The sequence below is a fragment of the Trachemys scripta genome, chromosome 2, assembly GCF_013100865.1.
Source record: "Trachemys scripta elegans isolate TJP31775 chromosome 2, CAS_Tse_1.0, whole genome shotgun sequence".
Taxonomy (NCBI): domain Eukaryota; kingdom Metazoa; phylum Chordata; order Testudines; family Emydidae; genus Trachemys; species Trachemys scripta.
Genome location: NC_048299.1, coordinates 218,728,812 through 218,752,574, shown reverse-complemented (window position 1 = coordinate 218,752,574; position 23,763 = coordinate 218,728,812). Strand labels below are relative to the sequence as shown.

Below are 23,763 nucleotides of genomic sequence, written 5' to 3'. Positions count from 1 at the left end.
TGAATAAGAAGCCTTTTGTTTTGATTGCTAGTAATGGGCAACTGAAAAGCTATTTAATGCCATAATAGCTGCAAAATAAAACCTGTAATGTGAAGATCATTGGAGATTATCAAAACAGTATAAAAATACTGTAACTTCTGCTTTTGTTATCTCTGAGGAATAACAAGATGCATTAATAATATATGTTAAAACCTGAAAGTGTCTTTTCTGTTATGCTTGTTTGGTAATGCAGATGCTTTCAACCTTCATGTTCTATCTGCTAATTTAAATTTGGGATATCTATTTGAGAGTTCTCCAAACTGTAAAATATTCATTTAACATGCAGTAATACAAGCGAACTGCAATGTAAGCAAATCTTAGATATTAGGCCCCGATCCTGAAATGTGGGCAAACCTCTGTGCCTGCACAGAGCTTGTTGCTAGATCAGCGCTTTCATAGCCATAGTTTGTTTGATTATTACCAGAGCACCTAAGAGCTCTAGTCATGGACCAGTACCCCATTGTGTTAGATGTTGGTTGTACAAAGACAGAAGAAAAAGACAGTCCCTGTCCCAAAGAGATAATAGATGTCTACAGACAGGTAGATGGGGGAGTACAAGGAAACAGTGAATCAATATTGGTCAGCACAGTCAGCAGTGCTCTCAGCACACCAGTACCCATTGTCAAGTTTTTTGCAGGTATCACTGAAAAGGAGAATAGTGAGGTAGCTTTCTGGATGTTTACAGGGAACTACTCCCAAGCGTGAAGGGCAGCATGAGAGAAAGCATAAAGGTACTTTTTTGAAAATTTAACAGGTGGCCAGTTGGAGGTGACATCTTTTCAATGGACCGTTCTGGCCTTGGAATCTATGAATCTTGAGAGTAAATGAGAGGCAGGCCATGAAGGGCCTTGAAAGTGAAGACGGTCTGGAATAGTAGTTTGATTTAAATATTAAAACTAATTCAAAGAAGAACATTAGAAAAGTTAAGTGCAAAACAAATTCTAGGAAAGGGCTGTATACCAAACAGCCTTCCAATAAGTATAGTTAGACTTCAGTGCTCTTTCCTTACATTGCATTTAATCCTCTAAATATTGTGGACTCTTTTAGCGAATAGAATAAAAATGCACTAAATCAAAAAAGATGCTTAAGAAATTAAGCTTCTTGGTTGAGTTGAACACTTGTGCCTTTTGTAGGTGGTGGTCATATTGCTGAAAAGCGATAGCTCTCACTAGCAGAAGTCACTCAAACTAAAAGAGTGCAATCCTGCTTCTATCTTGCTTAACAGTAGTTTACTGTCTTTAAAACCAGAAAGTGCTTACAACTTGTTAAACCTGTTCTTACATCAGTTTTAGTCCTCTATTTATTGATTGATTGATTGATTGATTGCCTTTCTTCAGCAGTATCACCAGTGAACATGCCGCGCTAATGACAACTTAAATTCAGGATACAGCTAATTGAGTGAAAGGCATCATAACATAATTTAGTTAAAAACATTTAATATCACTGACTTTATTATTAATATTTGTTTCTATCTTTGGTCTTTTTACATAGCTTAGTAAAACAGTAATGTTGACAAGTTATTTTAACAGTCATAAATCTTTAACTTTTTGAATCTCAACATCTACCATCACTAAATAATTATTGTCTGATCCCCACATAATTTCCTGCAACTGTAAAAATTTAACTAATAAAAAGCTTAAAAATAAACATTGATATTATCCATCAAAATTATATATACAAAAATTGCATTCTGCCAAGCCTAATTATATAGGATTAGAAAACAAAGCAAAAGCTGCCAAGTTTAAGAATGGATACAAGCCCTTATGCTTTAGGGCATAACCTACTTCTAAATGAAGAGTTTTATGAATGATGTTTTATGAATTTCTAAATGAAGAAATTTTCCTTACAAAAAGGTAGTTCCATAATTGCCCACATCTCGGTTTCTTGCACCTTACTCTGAAGCATCTGGTACTGGACACTTTTGGCAACAGGATACCAGATGGGCCATTCCTGGCAATTTCTATGTTCTGACCTCTTTGTCACTGTCACTCCCCTCTTGCTTCCTCCCTGCGCAGACCTCCACATACACATCATGAGTGCACACACTTTATCCACATATTGTCACCAAACTATATATTTCATAGAGAATTTATTGTCCAAGTGTATTCTGGCTAAATGATCTTTTATCCTTTTTCAGGCTTTTCTCATTAAAGAACAAAACATTATTGCACCCTATAAAACTGAAAGAGTAAGTAGACATTTTTCATTATGTTTAACAATCTAAGGATTTTATATGAACTATGCTCTTGTTCCTGAAAGAGCAAGCTTGATTATTTAATTGCCATCTGAGTTTTATGGAAAGAAATGCAAAGTACTCATAATAAGTACTTCTGTGTATTGTATAATAAACGTAGTCTGGGTATTTGCCTTAATGAATGCATAATGTGTTGTCAAAGGTCTAAGGCTGCCATGACTTGATATTGAAACAAACTTTGTATGCATATAAAAGCTTTTCAATTGCTAGGTTAAACTAGATCAAGGAAAGGCAAATGAAGAAAGAAAATGCAGTGCAAAGAAACCAGTTTTTATAAATTTGCTGTGAAAGAACATAAGCGCTCAAATACCAACAAACTTGGTTCTTACCCAGAAGTTACTGGAAAAGAGTGAACAGGCACAAGAATTGTTTAAATTGCTCAAGATATTCTATCTTCCTTTAAATAAGAGCAAGATTTCAAGGATAACACAGCCCACAAACTCCTATTTCTATAATGAACAGCAACGTGTCTTGGGAATGCTCTCTTGCTCCCTTCACAACTTTTTTGGGTTTTCTGTGTACTGTTTATTAACTAGATCTCTATTCATAAAGCATAAGAACTCTTGAAAGTTAGGGGGAAACAGTAAAAACCTTGTTGCACTGCTTTTCCCCTTATTCACCAGCAGTATGTTGGCAGTACAGACAATAAAACCTTATTGACAGGAAAAGGTCCCTGTGACAGGGTGCTGGGCTGGGACTGCTGAGCCAGCTCTCTGTCATGCCGATTAAGGGAGGTAGATTGGAGCTCCCTAGAGAAACCTGTGCCTGATTGACAAAGGGGAAACATCTGCCAGCCCAGTTAGCCTGGGTCTGCAGAGGAAGGAAGCCAAGATGGGGCAGACAGAAAGGGGGAAGCCAGAGAGTGGCAGGAGAGGGGTAGTTCCCCCCCCTGGTTGCAGAGATTGAGAAGCCCTTAAAGCTGAAACCTCCAAACTTTAGCTGGTGAGAAGGCGGTGGGATTACACACTGTAAATAAACTGCACCGGTGATTGCTGAGCCAGAAGGTCTCAGTGGTTTTGGAAAAGAGCAGAGGCAGGAGTAAAGGGGGCCCTGCTATGCCCTGTTATAGTCCTGGACAATAACAAACCCAGCTGGATTGAGCTTGACGAGAAAAGATTGAGTCCTTGCTTCAGTATTCAAACTTACTGGAGGCTAACTAGTTGGGAGGAACTTTTTTGGTCCAGTTCGTGTCAATTATCTTTAGGTACTGAAGCGGATTTTTTTTTTCTTGTCATTTCTGTTCCTAACTAATCCTTATTTATGTGAGTGGTAGGGAATCATAACTAACACCATAAAGGGATGCAGCTGTATTGTTGCATGTTAAAACAAGAAACCTAGTGTTTCTTCCATAGCTTCAAGGGCTCACTTGTTCTGCTGTTGCCAAACCGATCTTCCCCCTGAATGATTACTAATTCCAGATGCTCATCTGAGTACTTTGCTCTGGTGCTAAGTTTAGGTATATGTGTTTTGAAACTCCACTGATCCTCTCCATTTAGCACCTATGTAGTCACTCTCCAGCAAATCAGAATATCCTGAGTAGTTTTTGTTATCTTTCCATGTGACTGGGGAGATGGACTTTTTCTAAGATCCCTTTTGCCTGTGTTGGCTCTAAATAACCCATGACACTGAAAAGCGACTCTTCTGCAAAATAAATCTTTCATTGCATCTACCTATATCCCAGTGTCACCAAATTCCTCTTAGTATTCATCTTGCCTCATTAGGTTATATATTTAAAAAATCACAGGAGTTTATCTGATATACTTTTATACCATATGTCAGGGTTGTCAGAAGATTCTGTGATCTCCTTGCAGTGATACAATAGAGTCCAGACCTAAAATGTAGATAGATAAAATTGAACCTTGTTTTTAATGTTCAGTATTTTTCCATTGTACATATTCTCCTTCCTCATTCAGAGACCTGTACTGCAATTAACCTGCATAGCCTGATCTGCTAAGATGTTGTAGATTAGAAACTTTTAGACAAAAGGTATACAGTAGCACTAAACATATCCTACAATAAAAACTTCAGTCGCTAGATAAGCATGTACTGGTTCTAAAGTTACAAATAAATATGTTGACCCTCTGTTTTGGGTGTGCAAGCATTTAAAAGCTTTTGCTTCTAACTAGGGCTGTCGATTAATTGTGATTAACTTAAAAATTAATCACGATTAATCACAGTTTTAATTGCACTGTTAAACAATAGAATACCAATTGAAATTTCATTAAATATTTTTGATGTTTTTCTACATTTTCAAATATATTGATTTCAATTACAACACAGAATACAAAGTGTACAGTGCTCACTTTATATTTTTATTAAATATTTACACTGCAAAAATGATAAACAAAAGAAATAGTATTTTTCAATTCACCTCATACAAATACTGTAGTGCAATTTCTTTATCGTGAAAGTGCAACTTAAACAAATGTAGAATTTTTTTTGTTACATAACTGCACTCAAAAAGAAAACCATGTAAAACTTTAGAGCCTACAAGTCCACTCAGTCCTACTTCTTGTTCAGCCAGTTGCTCACACAAACAAGTTTGTTTATATTTACGGGAGATAATGCTGCCAGCACGTGCCAGATATGCTAAACATTCGTATACCCCTTCATGCTTTGGCCACCATTCCAGAGGACATGCTTCCATGGTGATAACACTTATTTAAAAAAACAATGCGTTAATTAAATTTGTGACTGAACTCCTTGGGGGAGAACTGTATGTCTCCTGCTCTGTTTTACCCACATTCTGCCATATGTTTCATGTTATAGCAGTCTCAGTTGATGACCCAGCACGTGTTGTTCATCTTAAGAACACTTTCACTACAGATTTCACAAAACACAAAGTAGGTACCAATATGAGATTTCTAAAGGTAGCTACAGCACTTGACCCAGGGTTTAAGAATCTGAGAGGCACAAGGTGTAGTGCATGCTTTCAGAAGTCTTAAAAGAGCAACAGTCCGATGCGGAAACTACAGAACCCAAACCACCAAAAAAGAAAATCAACCTTCTGCTGGTCGCATCTGACTCAGATGATGAAAATGAACATGTGTTGGTCCACATTGCTTTGGATTGTTATCGAGCAGAATCCATCATCAGCATGGACGCATGTCCTCTGGAATGGTGGTTGAAGTATAAAGGGACATGTGAATCTTTGGTGCATCTACCATGTAAATATCTTGAGATGCCGGCTACAATGGTGTCATGCAAACAACTGTTCTCACTTTCAGGTGACATTGTAAACAAGAAGCGGGCAGCATTGTCTCCTGCAAATGTAAAAAAAACTTGTTTTTCTGAGCGATTGGCTGCACAAGAAGTAGGACTGAGTGGACTTGTAGGCTCTAAAGTTTTGCATTGTTTCATTTTTGAATGCAGTTTTTTTTACATAATTTTACATTTGTAAGTTCAACTTTCCTGATAAAGAGATTGCACTACAGTACTTGTATGAGGTGAATTGAATACTATTTCTTTTGTGTTTTACGATGCACGTATTTGTATTCAAAAATATAAAGTGAGCACTGTACATTTTGTATTCTGTGTTGTAATTCAAATCAATATATTTGAAAATGTAGAAAACATCCAAAAATATTTAAATAAATTGTATTCTATTATTGTTTAACAGTGCAATTAATTGTGTGATTAATCACGATTAATTTTTATAATCACAATTAACTTTTTAATCGTTTGACAGCCCTACTTCTAACACTAGAATAATCTGAAAACTTGTCTCAAAATGTTTATTAAATACTGAATAGCTTGCCAAATACCACTTAAAAAGCAAATTTACTCCAATGAAGCTGCATTTTGTAATTTATTGTATATTTGTCATGGGTATGAAATCCAAAATAGTTCAAGAATGCCACCTTCTTTTAAAATCCATTTTGGCTAGAGAATGTGTGGTTTTTTGGTACTGTGCTTAATTATAGTCTCTCATCCGTATCAAACGTACTTTTTGTCTTTTGGTAGGGTGAAACTGAATACCTCTTTCAATTGGATGTTGCTGGGAAGGTGGATGACGTTCTACAAACTCTACTTCAGGTACAGGTGTTTGACAGCTTTGCAAACTTCACCACCACATCATCTAATTTTGGAATATGTGATACAGGTAGAATCTCTCTAAGCAAATAGTTTTATAGATTCATAGACTCTAGGACTGGAAGGGACCTTGAGAGGTCATCGAGTCCAGTCCCCTGCCCTCATGGCAGGACCAAATACTGTCTAGACCATCTCTGATAGACATTTATCTAACCTACTCTTAAATATCTCCAGAGATGGAGATTCCACAACCTCCCTAGGCAATTTATTCCAGTGTTTAACCACCCTGACAGTTAGGAACTTTTTTCTAATGTCCAACCATAAACCTCCCTTGCTGCAGTTTAAGCCCATTGCTTCTTGTTCTATCCTTAGAGGCTAAGATGAACAAGTGTTCTCCCTCCTCATTATGACACCCTTTTAGATACCTGAATAGCTTCACCTTCTGAAGGCAAATGAAAGGACACTTGCCTAAGAATACTACCAATTTACTTGGCGCACCTGTGATAACGTACACTAATCAAACATAGTGCTCATTTTGAAATCTGCCTTATACGTCTCTCTTAGAAAACTTTTATTTCTTGATGGTGCTTGTCTGTATAGACCAGATATTAAAATGACTTCAAATTTGAACAGTAGATCTGAGTAATAATTTCTTTTACAATTATTGCACGTCATTTCTCTGTTAACAGTCAGTGTGCAAGTCTGCTGAGTGCCCTCAACTTCTATTGACTGTAGTGTGAATCTATATGGTATTTAATTTTAACTCCTTTTTTTATTAGCTCAACCGGGCCTCTCACCTGGACAAGCTGGGAGATCAGGCTGCCATGGTAAATCCAATGACCTATTTTAAGGGCATGTTGTTGATGATGATCTGACTGCAATTAGGAATATAAAACATTTTAATCTTTTTTTCTTAGATAACTGCTATATTGCAGTCACGTTTGGCTAGAACATCATTTGATAAAAACAGGTATGTTTCTAATTATTTTTTACTACAAAATTCAAGCTTGTTTAGAGATTAACAAAAGCTAATTAGCTTGTTTAAAGTGTTTAGGAAAACCTTGTTTACCACAGCATGTGCATTTTAATTTAGAGGATCTTACTTCTCTTTGCATTATGACTCAGTATTGTAGCACCTTACATTTAGCATAGAGGATGGAAAATTCTCTGCTATAAAGTTAAATTTGTTACCTTTTAAACATCTTCATACTGTTCTGAGTCCTTATCCATGAGTTTCTGGTGGAAATATGGCATTTCTGAATGGACTGTGAAAAATGCGGCAGTGCGTGTGAAGCTGTCAATGCTTTAAAATGATGGCTGCTGCAGAATGTGATGGGGACTGTGTAACAACTTCTACTTTGGAGTAGCAGGGAAGATAGGGAGAGGACTCTGGTACATTTTTCAGATAACCTGTTTTAGGCATGCAATAAGATGCACGTAGAAACATTTCTAGAGCAGTGTGTGACCATTTCAGTTAAACAGGATCCAGTGAGAGAGATATTGACTTCTGTGTTTTTTGTTTTTGTTTTTTTTAAACTTTTCTCAGATTTCAAAATGTTTCTGAAACCTTGCATATGGAATGTGAAGCAGAAATGGTGACACCACTGGTGACTAATCCGGGGCATGTATGCATCACTGATGCAAACCTGTATTTCCAGCCTCTTAATGGATATCCTGTAAGTAAACAAAATTTCAAGTGTGATTTTTTTTTTTTTTTTTTTTTCCCCCCCCCACCCTGCACATCTGTGTACCATATATAACTTCTTTTTTCTAGATGACTCCTTATAAGAAAATGCCTCCTCTTGGAACACAAGCAATAAGCACCTATGTAGATGTAATTTGTTGTGCTGATTAAAGTAATAACCATTTAATTTTCCACAGTTTTCCTGTGTTGACTGTTCATATGTAATATTATACATATCACTTAAATTACTGGGACTGTTTCTTGATCTTGACTATTTAATTTAAATGAAAACATAGTTCTTACTTTTTGATTTGTCAGAGAGAGATTATTTTCATTGGATTACTGGCCTAATAGCAGTTATTCAATTGCATGGTAGACTTTCCTTGTCTGAATATTCCATGTAATTTACAATGTATAGGACCTTATTCTGAAGTACTGACCCTGCATACTGGAAATTTGAGTACATTCTGTGTCTAGTTAAAACTGAACAAGGTTAACTACATATAGGGGGCTCTCCAGTTCCTGACCTACTAAACTTTTTTTTCCACGGGGGGAAGGTGGAGGGTGTTGTAGATTAAACTGGTTGATCATTGCTGCTTCATTCATGGGGCTGTTTGTGCTGTCAAAGGGTTAAAATTATTCTAAAACAATTGTTTAAAAATACTATAGATTACCACTCACTATGCGTTTGTAATGTCCTAAAGTCAGATCCGCTGCCACCTTGTGTTCTGTTAGGTGAAAGAAATGCTATTTTATGTTTGTCCATAAGGTGGTATCCATAGCTAGCAAATATTTTTCCCAGCATGCTTACTCTTCAAGGACCCTTTCCATATTCGACAACTTCCTCATTTTTGCCTTCTACTGTTGTGTGACTAGGGTTGTTTGAGAAAATTTTAGAATGACCTATAACAGTGGAGTTGCCACTAAAGTTGTCTCTCAATCTGGGAAGCTGCCAATAGCAAAATAATTATTTCTCCTACAAAATAACTATTTCTGTAGGAGAACAGGGGTAGTTTCTTCTCTAATGTGGTGGATAAATCTTGCCTCCAGGGCATTACATGCCTACAAACAAAAAAAACCCTTGTTTAATTTCCTTGAATGTTACTGATATCATATATAAGAATCTGTGAAGTATTAATGCTTTTGGGATACGTTTTGATTTTTATTTTACAGAAACCTGTGGTTCACATAATGATGCACAATGTCCGTCGCATCTACAAAAGAAGACATGGTCTAATGCCATTGGTGAGCTGGGGTTGGTTATTTTTAGCTACATATATTGCTAATACCTTTCACGCTTTCTCTGAATTTATCCAGTGGGAGGAAAAAGTAACTCCTCTTGCTTTCTGAGATTAAGAATAGGACTGCAGTTTTCACCCACCATTTACGTTTTGTTAGCAAGGTAGAAGTTAGAAACTGAAAGGAACAGTGAACAGTATGAGGGGTGAGGGCCTCTTCCATAGCTACTTTTAAAAATTAATATTTCAGTTTGGTATTAGTCCAGATCTTATGCTAAAAAAGCTATTTAAAGGATTTTACTTAATTTGCTGATTATTCCGATGTGTGAATGAGAGGGAAACTTAAGTACACTCTCCGGTTCTACTGACCTGTATTACAGTTCTTTCACAGTGAAATAATAGGCCTACTTTCTTTTGTTTGCCATAAAGTAATTTGGTTTATACATTGACTTCCGTGACTTTACAGTGCCCAGATTTGGGGTATATTGACATCCCTAATGATTTTTTTAAAATTACATATTCTTCTGCAAAATGGCCAGATTGGTAAATGTGAGTTCTAAAGATAGATATATAGATAGATAGATATAGATATATAATCTTGAAGTACAAGAAGGAAATTGTGTTAGGTTACATGACTGATGTGAGAGAGTGGCACAGGGGCAGCACAACAATTCTGCACTGAGATCTTGGTTGTACACTTTCAGTGTTTTTGTTTGTTTTTAACATAATGTAAATGTAAACTCTAGGTGTAACACCATTTGAGGGGAGGGACCCAAAGGGGCTCACTTTGGCCTTGTTTCAGTCAATTACTATATATTTTATAAAGTTAAAATGTGTACTGTGTATTGTATATGAAATTGTTAGATTGTCTCATTTGGATCAGTTGTGTACAGCCATAAATTTCCTTTCTCTGATTACAAGAAAGTGTATGTGTATATGGTTGAGGAGGGGAGGCATCTTTACAACAGGCAGCGTATTAGCCAATAGTTAAGCAAAACTGCTGACGAATTTCTTGTATGGGAACAGTCTTAAGTTTTGGATGTCGCTAACTGAATTTGGCTGTTAGTAACATGGGCAGTAGGGCTTGTCGCTGAATTTGTAGACTTAATTTTTCTCCTTTAATTTCAAAGGGTCTAGAAGTATTTTGCACAGAAAATGACCTGTGTTCTGACATCTACTTAAAATTCTACAACTCTCAAGATCGAGATGAGCTCTATTTCTATATTGCAACATATCTAGGTTTGAAACCATTTATTTATTAAATGTCCTATTTCGTTCCCTTGTGGGGAATATGCTGGGTTCTGTTGTCTTGATGTGTGGGAAGAGGTAGGTCACAATTGTGACGGGTTGGATCACAGAACCGCCCCTTGGGAGCTGCCACCTGATGTGCCAAGACTAATTCTGCCCTTGCCTTCCCTCTGCCAGCTCAGGACCCGGGACCCCAGCATCCCGTCTTGCTGAGCCAGATACTCCCATCTGCTCCAACACAGACCCAGGGTCTGAACCAAGTGCCCAAAAGCTGCAGACTTAACTGAAAACATCTTAGAGAAGTGTGCTTGTCTCTAACACTCAGATGCCCAACTCCCAATTGGGTCTAAACCCAAATAAATCTATTTTACCCTGTATAAAGCTTATGCAGGGTAAACTCATAAACTCTCTAACACTGATATAGAGAGATGCACAGCTGTTTGCCTCCCCAGGTATTAATACATACTCAGAGTTAATTAATAAGTAAAAAGTGATTTTATTAAATGCAGAAAGTAGGATTTAAGTGGTTCAGAGTAGTACTAGACAGAACAAAGTAAGTCACCAAGCAAAATAAAATAAAATGCGCAAATCTATGTCTAATCAAACTGAATACAGATAAGATCCTCATCAGTTCCAGAATGGTCCCTTTTACAGACTAATCTCCTTTTAGCCTGGGTCCAGCAATCACTCACACCCCTTGTACACTATCCTTTGTTCCAGTTTCTTTTAAGTATCCTGCGGGGTGAAGAGGCTCTCTCTTTAGCCAGCTGAAGACAAAATGGAGGGGTCTCCCACAGGCTTAAATAGACTTTCTCTTGTGGGTGGAGACCCCCTCCTCACTCCTATGCAAAGTCCAGCTCCAAGATGGAGTTTAGGAGTCACCTGGGCAAGTCACTTGTCCATGCATGACTCACAGTTTTTACAGGTAGCATCCATTGTTTACATGCTACCTTGAACGTCCTGAAGTAGACTTCTTATGTGGATTGGAACATTCCAAGATCCATTGTCCTTTAGTGTTTCTTGATTAGGTACTTAATTTCTACATTCCTTTCTCCAGGAACTGACCAAATGCTCTACTAAGGTTATTTAGAAATCAAGCCAGTACACCGCCAACATTCATAACATTAATAACTTTGAATACAAAAATGTTACATGCATACAAATAGGATTAATACATTCAGGAGATCATAACCTTTACGGAGATATGTTACATGCTGTATGTAGCATTAAAACACATTCTAAGCATATTTCCATAAATATGGAAAAAGCCTTATGGGAGGTACCGTCACAACAATTATGCATCTTTTTAATAGGTGGAAAGCTCCATTCCTCCATAGACTTTTGGGCATATGGCAGTCTATTTAGAGGCCACCTGTACCCCCTATAATAGGGGTCGGCAACCTTTGACATGCGGCCCATCAGGGTAATCCGCCAGCGGGCCACGAGACATTTTGTTTACATTGATCGTCTGCAAGCACGGCCCCCCCCCACAGCTCCCAGTGGCCATGGTTTGCTGTTCCCAGCCAATGGGAGCTGCGGAAAGCGGTGGCCACCCATGCTGCTCCCCGCAGTTCCCATTGTCCAGGAACGGCGAACCGCGGCCACTGGGAGATGCCGGGGGCCGTGCCTGTGGCCGGTCAACATAAACAAAATATCTTGTGGCCTGCCGGCAGATTACCCTGATGGGCTGCTTGCCGAAGGTTGCCAACTCATGTTCTATAAAAGTTACTGGGTAGCTGCAGGGGAAGGAGAATGAGAAGGTATGAAGAATATCCGGTTTCTACATATCTATGCTGTAGGAGCATATATACGTCCCCCTCTTCCTCTCGCTACAGGTTATCATGCTTGCACTGTAACTAGCTAAAGATTTTTTTATTTTTGGTGGAGGTTGGCAGGGGGGTTGGTTTCTAGAAGCCACCCATGGACTTGCATCTAATCTTTGATAGTGTTAAAGGACCTGTCGTCTGCTACGCCACCACCCCCAAGTTGCCTGTATCAGCCTTTGTAACTGTGCTTTCTAGTTGCAGAAGATTGTATCTTCCACCTTGATTGTTGGCTTCTTTGTTTTTTTTTAAATAAGAGATGAATGCCAGTCATTCATCAGTAGGATTAAAAGTACAGGGTGTTCGTTACCAGACTGGGCCAATATTGTTAGAGGGAGTTCACTTTGTGACAACATGTATTTGTGAAATAGCTCTCAACAGTGCATCCTACTATCTCTTCAGCTTATGGACTCAATGAAGGTGTTAACGAATTGTGTTAATGAATAACATAATTAATGTCTGCGAATAATTTAATAAGAGGCTGGCATACAAATCCCAACGCCCTTAGTCTGTGATAAACCCAGTGTATGTCACAGGGGTGAGAGATAGCAGAATCTACTTAGATATGCTCAAATATAATCAAAGAAGCAGCCAACGTGGCAACAGTACCATATTCTGGAAATGGTCTGTCAGCTCAGGCCATCTTTTCCTTTAAGAGTATGGCTTGCATATCCATACTTCCATTAGAATCGTATTATTTGGTTTTGGAGCTAATGGAGGGGAGGATTTCTGACAGACACTCCACTCCGTATTCCGCAGGCAAAGAGATCCTCCTGTAATAATTTCCTTTTTTCTGTGTGGTGTTGGTATTGCACCTTCATCCAATCTGTTTGTTAAACAGGACCTCATTCACAGAAGGGTGGGACCACATTTCACTAACTGATGTTAAGCAGGCACCATTAGTTACTCCATAGCAAAACAAATTCCTTTCATGTAGTCTCATCCCTTAGTAAACCATGATCCAGAATCTTAAGGGTCTTCTCACTGCTAAGAAGAAAATTCTTCAAATACTGTAGACGTCATGTTTCTCTTTACTTTCACAAATGTTTAGTCTTTTTCCCCTGTCCAGTCAATTGGATTCCTAAATGATTTTTATGCATTTTAAAGCTATGGATAGGTATGTTTTAATTAGATTGTTTAAACATTATACACATTTGCAGTGTATAATGCAGTGAACTAATTCAAGGTGCTTTAACGTTAAGTATCTTTTAGAATAGAGGAAGAAGTTTAATATTTTTTTTTTTATTTTTATTTTTTAAGAAAATCATATTACAGAGCAGACGGCTGAGAGTTACATGTTGCAATGGCAGCGAGGTCATATTTCAAACTACCAGTACCTTCTTCATCTCAACAATCTGGCTGATCGGAGCTGCAATGATCTCTCCCAGTATCCTGTATTTCCTTGGATCATAGCAGATTATTCTAGTTCAGAATTAGGTAAACAACATATATAGGAGGAAAAAACATAGTCTGCACATGATGTACAAATCTGAAACTGCTGCTTTTATACTGCATAAAAATCATGCCACATCAATCTGAGGTTGGAGGGTAAGGAACAGGATGTTAATCAGTATGCTAATCCCAGCTCTATTGTGTCAAGCAAGTGACCGTGTCTGATTTCCCCATCTGTAAAATGGGGCTAATACTTGATGAGGTGTGAAGCTTAACTAATGATTGTAAAAAATTTTTGAGGTGCTTGCTAAAAGGGCCACGTTGTCGTCTTCCACAATATTTTTTATGAATGAGTCAACAATATCTGGTGGCCAATAATCTCAACAGCATTTTGCATTTTCTTATAATCTATATGGAGCAATCATATGATAGTCTGGCATGAAACAGACTGATAAGGTACAGAAGAAATGTATGGACCAGGTGTTACTAGACTGGGGCCAACACCATTTTCTGAGAAAAGCTTCCTAAAAAAGGGAGGTTCAAGGCAGGGTGCTAACTGTCAAGGTTAGTGCCTAAACTGGCTTCCTGAGTAAGGTTTTAATTATAACGTTTTGTGTTGCTGGTAGCTTGCCCTCTTCAAAGTTGTGAATGCCTTTGCCGTTAATGGGCCCAGTGTGACTTCGCTTGTGCTTCTCAGCTCCCACTCAGACACCTCCTATTCAAACAATGTTGTTGTGACACAATGAAGGTGTCAAGTTACTTTAAGGGATGGTATGGGGAAGATATGTCATTTATCTGTGCCTCAAGGCCACTGGGGTCCATATTAACAGATGGGAGATGTTTGCCCAATCGTAGTGCTGTGGAACATATGTTAGCAAAATCCTACTCCAGAGCTAGCCTTTGTGTGCAACTTTTAGATAAGCTGAAAAACTAATGTTGGGAAGGGGTATAGTCACTTAGGGCAAGTCTACAGCACAAAATTAAGTCAACCTAAGTTATGTCTACATGCAGCCACTGCAGTAATTGAATAGTTTTGCATAGCCACACTACACACCTTGTGTTGGTGGTGCATGTCCTCATCAGGAGCACGTGCACCGATTTAACTGTCAGTGTGGGACATTGTGGTACTACTTCTGAAAGGCGTCAACAACTGATGTAAGCAATGCACTGGCACTGTCGCCCTAACTACATCAAACTAAGCGCTACGCCTCTCATGAAGGTGGAGTTAAGTCAGTGAGTTACATCGGTGGGAGCTACGTTTTAGTGTAAGCTGCCTTATGTTGACCTAACTCTATAGTGTAGGCCAGGCCTTAGTGCGAGAGCTTCTTGTGCCTGTAGGAAGAGGAGGAAAATGTTGTTTTTAAAATATTAGTTTATAAGTGATTCCTATCAGTGGTAGCAATCCATACAGATTAATTTCTTTTCTCTTTTAGATTTGACAAAGCCTGAAACATTCCGGGACCTTAGTAAACCAGTTGGTGCTTTGAATAAAGAAAGGCTGGAAAGACTACTGGTATGTGGAGTTCAGGGTTTTTTTTGTTTTATAATTTGTGACATACAAATCTTATTACTAAGAGGACTCCGTTTTCAATCTAGCATCTCTTGAGAGGATGAAATTCGCACAATACAAAAATAAAATAAACATGCTTGTATGACTTGTATTCAGATATTTCTAGGATTTTTCACTGTATTTCCTATGTTCTGCAATTCTTAAAACTGTTATTGAAACTTAGGCTACAAACATCAGAAGCAAACTCTACCTGTATTAAGTTAGTGTGGTGTGGAATTCAATATATCCATAAGTAATAGCGCAAACTTAAATATCTAAGAAGCACTGCATGTAAAATATGGAAAACAAACTTGTTAACCTCATATTTATGATGAGATTTTTCTGCCTCTTTAAAATGAAGTCCACTAGAGAGTTAACTGTTGTGATTGCTTTTCCATGGATACTACGACGATTAGCTATATAAAACCCTATGATAGATGAATAGATTACAAAGCATAATGTAAAATAAGTGTGTGTGGTTCAGTGAAATTATTTTTAAGAAGAACATAAGAATCTCTTTTAACAAACAATATAGTTACAAATTAAGGTAGAACGTAGGCACATGCTTCTAAAGCCATGTCTATATTTATGTCGGCAAAACATATGTTGTTCGGGGAGGTGAAAAAGCACCCCCTCGAGCGACATACGTTTTGCTGGCATAAGCGCTTGGTGCACAGCGCTGTGTCTCCTGCCGACATTGCTACTGCCGCTCGTTTAGGTAGTTTTATTATGTCAAAGGGAGAGCTCTCTCCTGTCAGCATAGAGTGGCTACATGAGCGATCTTATAGTTGCACAGCTGTATTAATACAGCTGTGCCACCGTAAGCTTCCTAGTATAGACATGGCCTAAGTCTCTGAGAAAAGGGGTTTAATGGGGAGGGGAAAGTGGGGGGAATACTTAAATAAATAAATAAATAAAAATTTTAAATCCACACATATGGCAAAAGACCAGGGTAAAAAGTGACTGATTAATACTTGAAATGGAGTACTACCACCATACTTCATATGCAGTTATGGACAATACCACGTAAGAAATTCCTTCCCATTCCACATCAGGCAGGAATTTTTTTTTCATGAGCAATCTAGCATATAAATGCAGTGTTTGAAAGATCCCCATCTCTTCACTGGCATTAGACTTCATGATTATCTTCATGTAACTTAGACATAAAGCTGCAAAAACACTTTAGAGAATCCTAGTATATTCTTTATAGGACCTGTCTTATTGGCAAATTGGCAGCATTAAGTTATCATAAAGGAACAATCATATGAAGAATATAAATATCCTTTAATAATTATCCCCATGCTGCTGAATTGCTTATCTCTTTAAGAAGCACTGGGACACGAAATTCTTGCCAGATCAGTAGCATCTTTACTGGTGAAAAAGAGAGAAGGATTTTAAAGAAATAAAGATTCTTAATGCAAATTCTGATTTCCACCCCTGCTTTTCTTTGATTTTATGCTCTGAATCAGTTGATTGCTTTATTTGTATTGGAATACATTCTAATTTCAAGAGGTAGCTTGAATATATTAGTCTCTGCTAATAGATACTATTGAGTTGGAGTTGCATATGGAAAGGCAGCATGTCCAAATAAAACACTTAAAAATTACTGTAGTGATACATGTTTGGAAACTTACATAGATTCTTGGTCTATGATTGTTATGGATGATTTAAAGAAGTGTAACCTTTAACTTATCCTAAGATGTGAAGAAGAGCTATAACACTGAATTTACAGACATGCTGTAAACTTACAAAAATGCAAACTGCCAATATACCTTGTTTTTTCCACTTTTAGCCTGTTCTGCTCTTTTCAGCTTACGAGGAATGCATTTCAGATAGTGTGTGTGTATAATGGAATACAGGAATTCTTTACTGAGATTAAGTATCTGTAACTATACAATTTAAAAGCTTTGTATTGTGTTTTTATCTGAATGAGAAGAAGTGTTTAATCCTAGCTTAAGTTTTTTGATAAACACATGTGTGTTTAATACAGGGGAAAAAAATACTACTCTAATTTTAAACAGTTTGTCTTTTTTTCAATATGTTGCAGACACGTTATCGGGAAATGCCAGAGCCTAAGTTTATGTATGGCAGCCACTACTCGTCTCCAGGTTATGTTCTGTTCTATCTTGTTAGAGTTGGTAAGATTGCTTTCATTGCAAGTCTTTTGAATACCTGGTGGGTTTGAAAATAAGCAGAATTTGGACAGATCTGACTTCCATTCTTATCTCCCCAGCACCAGAGTACATGCTTTGTTTACAAAATGGAAAGTTTGATCATGCTGACAGAACATTCAACAGGTTGGTTTAATTTGAATTAAACAGATTTATTTTTCATTATAATATGGTTTCCTTTAAATTGCATGCTTATGTGGGGCTTAAACTTTCCTGACCAATAGACCTTTGACTTGTATTATGTCTAGTATTGCAGAAACCTGGAAAAACTGTCTGGATGGTGCAACAGACTTCAAAGAGGTAAGTAGCCAGAAGCTACTTGAGGTCACATTACCTGACTGTTCTGTCCTCCTTTTTTCCATTTTAAAAATTTTAAATTTCTATTGGTTGCTTCCTTATGGAGGTGAAGACTGCCTTGCCACGCTTGGTTTGAGCTTGGCACTGGAGATAGGTTTAAATTCCTTCTCTGAATGGTCACATGGCTTTTGGTGGGCTGCTTTTCCTTTTTATAAAAAAAAAAAAAAAAAAAACAGTTCTGTTTTGATCTGATCTTTAGTTGGAGATTTTAAGCAAAGATCATGAGATTATTCTACCAAGTTCCTTTCCTTGCTAAATATAATTGGGACTTGGCTTTTATAGTGCAGCCCATTTTGGGGGTTTAGAATTATAGTTCATCTGTTTTTAAGCATCACAGAAATATTGTGTTTGAGACATCTTAAAAGCTTTCTCATTGTTCTTAATGTCTTTTAAAAAACTAAAGGAGATCTGTCACGTAGATGTTTGGAGCTGGTAAATTATGCTTCACTGACATCAGAGAAGCTTGAATTGGGAAAGGAGGCTTTTCTTAACATTGCAGTCCAGTTTTCCACTGCAGAATTAGGAGTGGTTAATTATATCTGATCTTAGACAACTGGCTTACCTGAAATGCTTTAGAACCTTGGCCTGATATGTTTGTCAGAGTTCTATTTACTATTTTCAGAACTTTAAAATTGAATCTATACAAGACTTAGCTTTTTATCTACCTTTAAAATGCTTTGGGGACTTTCCAGAATGTTGACAAGTTTGTAATACTGTAATGTTATAATATGCCATGTGTTTTTAGCAGTGTTGTTTCAGTATATGTATCGATGCATTTCATTTAAAATGATAAAAAATAAAGGAAATCCTGAAATTTTTTTCTTCCCTCCCTCTTCCATCCTTGCACTAGCTGATTCCAGAATTCTATGAAAATGATTCCAGTTTTCTATTAAATAGTCTGAAACTGGACCTGGGGAAAAGACAGGGAGGAAAGATGGTTGAACATGTAGAACTTCCTCCTTGGGCATCAGGTAATGACATTCTGAATGCGTTTCCTAAACTCAATACTGCACGCAGTTTACCTTTATTGCTTTCAGACTCTTGGAATCCTTTGTGTCTCCCATCTCCAAATTTTATTTTTCTCTTCTGTTCTATTTTGTGTTACAAAAACTTAAATAAAAATAAGTACAGGTATTGGGGAGGAATAATCTAAAGTGGCTATTAATGAATGAAGATCATATTCTTATATGAATGTATAAATCAAATACTTTTTTCAAAATGTTACTAAATAGCTGAAGTAGTGTTATTTTAATAAATCTGGAAGGTTTCTCCGTGGAATATCTGTGAGGGGTGAGAGAGAGGAGAGTTCATCCACATTTAACAGTAGTAGATTTCTGCACTGATTAAACTTTCTCTTGTTAGATCCTGATGACTTTCTTCAGAAAAGCCAAAATGCCTTAGAAAGCCAGTACGTGTCAGAACATCTCCATGAATGGATTGACTTAATATTTGGCTACAAGCAGAAGGGAAGTGAAGCCATTGCAGCCCACAATGGTAAATTGTAAAATTCTCTAAAGAATCACTTTTTTGACATTCTAACTAAACTCGGATGGAAAATGTGACTAGCAAGGTTTCCATGCTGCCCTGCATTCTTTTGAACATGCATCAAGCCTGTGTTTGATCCTTCAGTACTTGAGAAAATTGCCAATCCTTTGCCACTGGAAATAGTGACTCATCTTCTAAAACGTATTCCCTTTCTTGTAATGTCTGTCTTCCCGGAATACAGTATATAAATGAGAAATGTTTGATTATGTATTGTGTGTAGATGTTGCACTTAGGGTTACCAGACAGCAAGTGTGAAAAATCGGGACGGGGGTGGGGGTAATAGAGGCCTATATAAGACAAAACCCCAAATATCGGGACTGTCCCTATAAAATCGGAACATCTGGTCACCCTTGTTGCACTTAAAATGACAGTCAAGGGAGACCGACAATATTTTTGTCTGTTGTTTACTCAAGTCAATGATAATGGCAATTTGGTGCTGAAATAGTCTTGTGATCGGCGTTGGCCCACCTACCCGCTAGGGGGCGGTGGGGAGCTATGAGGTCACTGGCCGGCCTGGGTCACGCCTCCGTCAGCGGGGAATTAGCGGCAGGGCGGCCGCCAGCCAGAGTCTGTAGCGCGCCCCTCAGGCAGGGGAGCGCCGGCAAAGGTCAGTAGCACGCCCCTCAGGCAGGGGAGCGCCGGCAAAGGTCAGTAGCGCGCCCCTCAGGCAGGGGAGCGCCGGCAAAGGTCCCGGCGTGGCTCTGCCGGGTAGGGGAGCGCAGGCCCACCCTACACCACTGCGCTCCAGCCCAGGGCCCTGACAGTGGCAGAACGAGGGTCCCACCACTGGGTCAGCGGGCTCGTCCCGCTACATAGACTCACCACTGTACAGCTCTGTCCCTGGGCTACTTCCTACCCGATTGCTCGCCCGAGTCCCTCTGGTCCTGTGAGTGCGTCGGGGTAGTCCGCTGCTGGCAGCTCCGGCTCCCCCTCAGGCTCAGGCTCCTCCAGCTCCTCTGGGTACTCGGCTGCTGGCAGCTCCCGCTCCCCCTCCGACTCCTCCAGTTCCTCTGGGTACTCGGCAGCGGGCAGTCCTGGCAGCCCCAGTCCGTCCTCCAGGTGAGGTTTCCACAGGTCCAGGGCCTCCCCTGGTGTGGCAGCAGGCTCTGAAGGGAGCAGCCCACGGTCTGTGTCTGCCTCCCTCCCTCGTGCTGCCCTCACTGAGCTAAGGGCCCCGCCCTTTATACTTCCTGTTCCACCCCTCCCCTTCCGGGGGGTGGAGCAAGCTTGGGCTGGCCCCGCCCACTCAGGCTGAGGGAAAGGCCCTTTACCCTCAGGTTCGGAGGGCAGCCACCCTGGCCCCCTACAAGTCTCTTGTGTATTTCTCATTTCTGCCCAGAAATTGCAGCATGAAACTTCAGGTTCATGTGGGTAACATTCTTTTCCAAGAAGAAAGTGAGAGGGAAGGGAAAGGATAAATAGGTCGCTGGGCTTCTCCCTGTGTGCCACTCTAGTGACAGTAACTCTTTGACTCACTTATGTTTCCTTCTTTTAATTTTTTTGTGATCTTTATTTTGAGAGTCTTATTGCTCTGTCTTTGCTATAATTAGCCCGGAATATTAAGACATTGTAAATAATTAAAGAAAAGTAATACATTATTTTCTGAGTGACTGAAAACTGTTTGCAGCATCAAAAGCAGTTCTTTCATGATGAAGTTCTCTGCATTAAACTACTGAAAGTCTGCTACATCAGAAATCTGATATCTAGTTTAGTTGTTTTTTTTAATACATTAACTAACTTCTCAGTGAGGAAACACATAACATTTTGCCAAACCAAGTGGATTTCAGAAGGGGGGGACGAGAGTGGATAAAACACCTTTATCTGTTCTAAGCATCTTCCCCCACACACACATTCCTGAGTTTCCTTTATAACCACCTCTAAGCCAAACAACCATGTAGTCAGTTCTTGTTAGTCTTGTTACATAGCTTTAATTTAGATGTAGCTGAATGTGAGGCACATGTAGCTTAGTTGTACTAAGCTAAGTTTTATGTCTCTGAATTACATTCAATGTTTATCTTCCTGGGGAGCAAGAGATTGAGATCTGAAAATCCATCCTAGACCTATTAGCAAGTTAGTACTGCAGAGATCTAATGAGGAAGTAATATTTGGGGGGTTTAATCACAGTTTACAAAATTCTCATTTTCTTACAGATAGGGGATTAGTCCACTGTGATGATGGGCTCTTATAATGATGTAATAAGATGACTGTTGTGTATCCAGTTACTGAGAGTCTTTGAAAAAATAGAAAACGTGCTAGGGAAATGCATAGGGTCAGGAAAAGTGGTATCTGAAACTGTTTTTTCCTCTTTGGCCTAGCTCGTACTTTTCTATGCATCAAATGGCTTGAAACAAACTATAATTTGCAGGAGTTGTGAGGTGGGTGGAATTGCATAGATGTGTAACACAGTTAAATATTCATGTAGTTTACAGTTGGTGTGTGAGTTGAAAAAAATAAGCCATGTTTATCTACATTGTGCAAATGGCTCTCTTTCCCTCTTCTTTCAGTGTTTCATCCATTAACTTATGAAGGTGGAGTGGATTTGAACAGGTAATTAAATGCTTATAAGCAATGTTTGGTAGAGGCACATAATAAATTTCTCTTTATCCCATAAAGTTCCCTGTTAACTATCTAAGTGCTCCCAACAATTGAGAGAACCATTCTGTTTTGGATTCCAAAAGACAGTGTCCACCAATCTTACCATTGTAACAAAGATTGAATTGAAGGATTATGCTCTCAAATGTCTGTGCAGTCTGAGATTTCAGTTACACTAATACAAATTGCTATATTTGCAGAGTAGCATGCATGCAATTATTGCTGTTGTACACACAATCATGGTTATGTGCTTGCATGCAATTATCTGGTCAGCTGTGTAATAGGTCAGTTGTGTATGCCTTTACTGTAACTGTATTTTACAGCAATAACTGCACACATGTGCCTACATTTTCAGAAACAATCTTTCTGTCTTAAAATATTTCACTGAACACTTTGCTTTTCTTAAGTATTATGGACCCCAATGAGAAAGTAGCTCTGTTGACACAAATCTTGGAGTTTGGACAGACACCGAAACAGTTGTTTACAACTCCTCATCCCCGGAGGATAATACCGAAGTTCAAAAGTTTGTCTCGAACATCCAGTCACAATGTTTCCATAGCTGAATCTCCAGGTAAACGTATAAAAGAATCGTAGTTATTGTTTGTATTGCTATCTGATAACATAGCTGACTTGAACTTATTTCTGGGAGGGCTGTATCTTTTGTTTCAGAGGATCATATGTTATATAACTTGGTTGGCTGCTTCCCTTGTAAATCATGGAGAAATAACTACAGGAACCGAAGGCTCTGACAGAAAACAGACTTTTGCCTGGCAACTCTCTCTTTTATTTTGTTTTAAACAACCAAAAATGGAAGCCTTGTCTTGTTGAGCTCTGATTATTCAGTTTGCCTCTTAAAATTGTTTCAAGGGTTTAAATGAACATCAGATATTATTTCTATCATCGATATACAGGCCTATAAGTATACAACAAGTCAATAACTCCTGCAGTTAATATGCAAATTACAGCACTCAGTTTTTCTTTTTTATGTGGTGTTGACTTTACCAAAAAAAAGTGAATTCTGTGACCTGTGAAGTACCAGATTGACAGCAGCGGCAATCAAATTAGTCTGTCCACAGCATACGTACAGGATGCGCACTGGCAGTGCAAGCTCCACACAGTGTCCCACTCATGTACTTTTAACCCTGTCCTGGAAGGATCACCTCTAGGGTGAGAGGGTAATTCAGTTCCTATGTCCACTTAATAATTTAACCACCATTGAAATGGCCAGCAAGGGTGCCAGTCAAGATGGTGGCTCTTGTGATGTGGACAGTGGTCTACTTAGAATTGGACTGGAACATCAGACCATGTATATGCTTAAATCAGTCTCTGTACCAGATGACTGTAGGGTAGCTAATGTAGCGCTGATTTTTAAAAAAGGCTCCAAAGGGGATCCTGGCAATTACAGGCTGGCAAGCCTAACTTCAGTACCAGGCCAGCTGGTTGAAACTCTAGTATCAAGCAGAATTATCAGACATGTAGATAAACGTGGTATGTTGGGGAAGAGTCAACGTAGCTTTTGTAAAGGGAAATAACACCTCAGCAATCTATTAGAATTCTTTGAGGGGGTCAACAAGCATGTGGGCAAGTTATTACAGTATACTTGGACTTTCAGAAAGTCTTTGACAAGGTCCCACTCCGAAGGCTCTTAAACAAAGTAAACACTCATGGGTTAAGAGAGATGAGTAACTGCTTTAAAGATAGGAAACAAAGGGTAGGAATTAATTGTCAGTTTTAACAACGGAGAGAGGTAAATAGTGGAGTCCTCCAAGGATCTGTACCAGGACCAGTGCTGCTCAACATAAATGGAGGGTGAACAGTGAGGTGGCAAAATTTGCTGAC

General features: G+C 38.7%; 1 protein-coding gene across 3 annotated transcripts in view; it reads left to right on the top strand.

Moving 5' to 3' along the window:
* Positions 1-23,763, top strand: part of NSMAF (neutral sphingomyelinase activation associated factor) — a 58,624-nt gene that overhangs the window by 18,583 nt on the left and 16,278 nt on the right. For 2 of the 3 annotated variants that reach the window (XR_004644743.1, XM_034762979.1), the window contains exons 6-21: positions 2,177-2,227; positions 6,257-6,328; positions 7,105-7,152; positions 7,243-7,295; positions 7,872-8,001; positions 9,183-9,254; positions 10,378-10,486; positions 13,579-13,755; positions 15,144-15,223; positions 17,307-17,397; positions 17,493-17,556; positions 17,679-17,730; positions 18,638-18,758; positions 19,150-19,281; positions 21,837-21,879; positions 22,332-22,495. Coding sequence is in view for 2 of the 3 variants with exons in the window: in XM_034762979.1 (XP_034618870.1) it covers positions 2,177-2,227; positions 6,257-6,328; positions 7,105-7,152; positions 7,243-7,295; positions 7,872-8,001; positions 9,183-9,254; positions 10,378-10,486; positions 13,579-13,755; positions 15,144-15,223; positions 17,307-17,397; positions 17,493-17,556; positions 17,679-17,730; positions 18,638-18,758; positions 19,150-19,281; positions 21,837-21,879; positions 22,332-22,495 (1,459 nt within the window). In the remaining variant the exon portion in view is untranslated. The remainder of the gene's footprint in view (positions 1-2,176; positions 2,228-6,256; positions 6,329-7,104; positions 7,153-7,242; positions 7,296-7,871; positions 8,002-9,182; positions 9,255-10,377; positions 10,487-13,578; positions 13,756-15,143; positions 15,224-17,306; positions 17,398-17,492; positions 17,557-17,678; positions 17,731-18,637; positions 18,759-19,149; positions 19,282-21,836; positions 21,880-22,331; positions 22,496-23,763) is intronic. The other variant, XM_034762980.1, reaches the window with a different exon arrangement.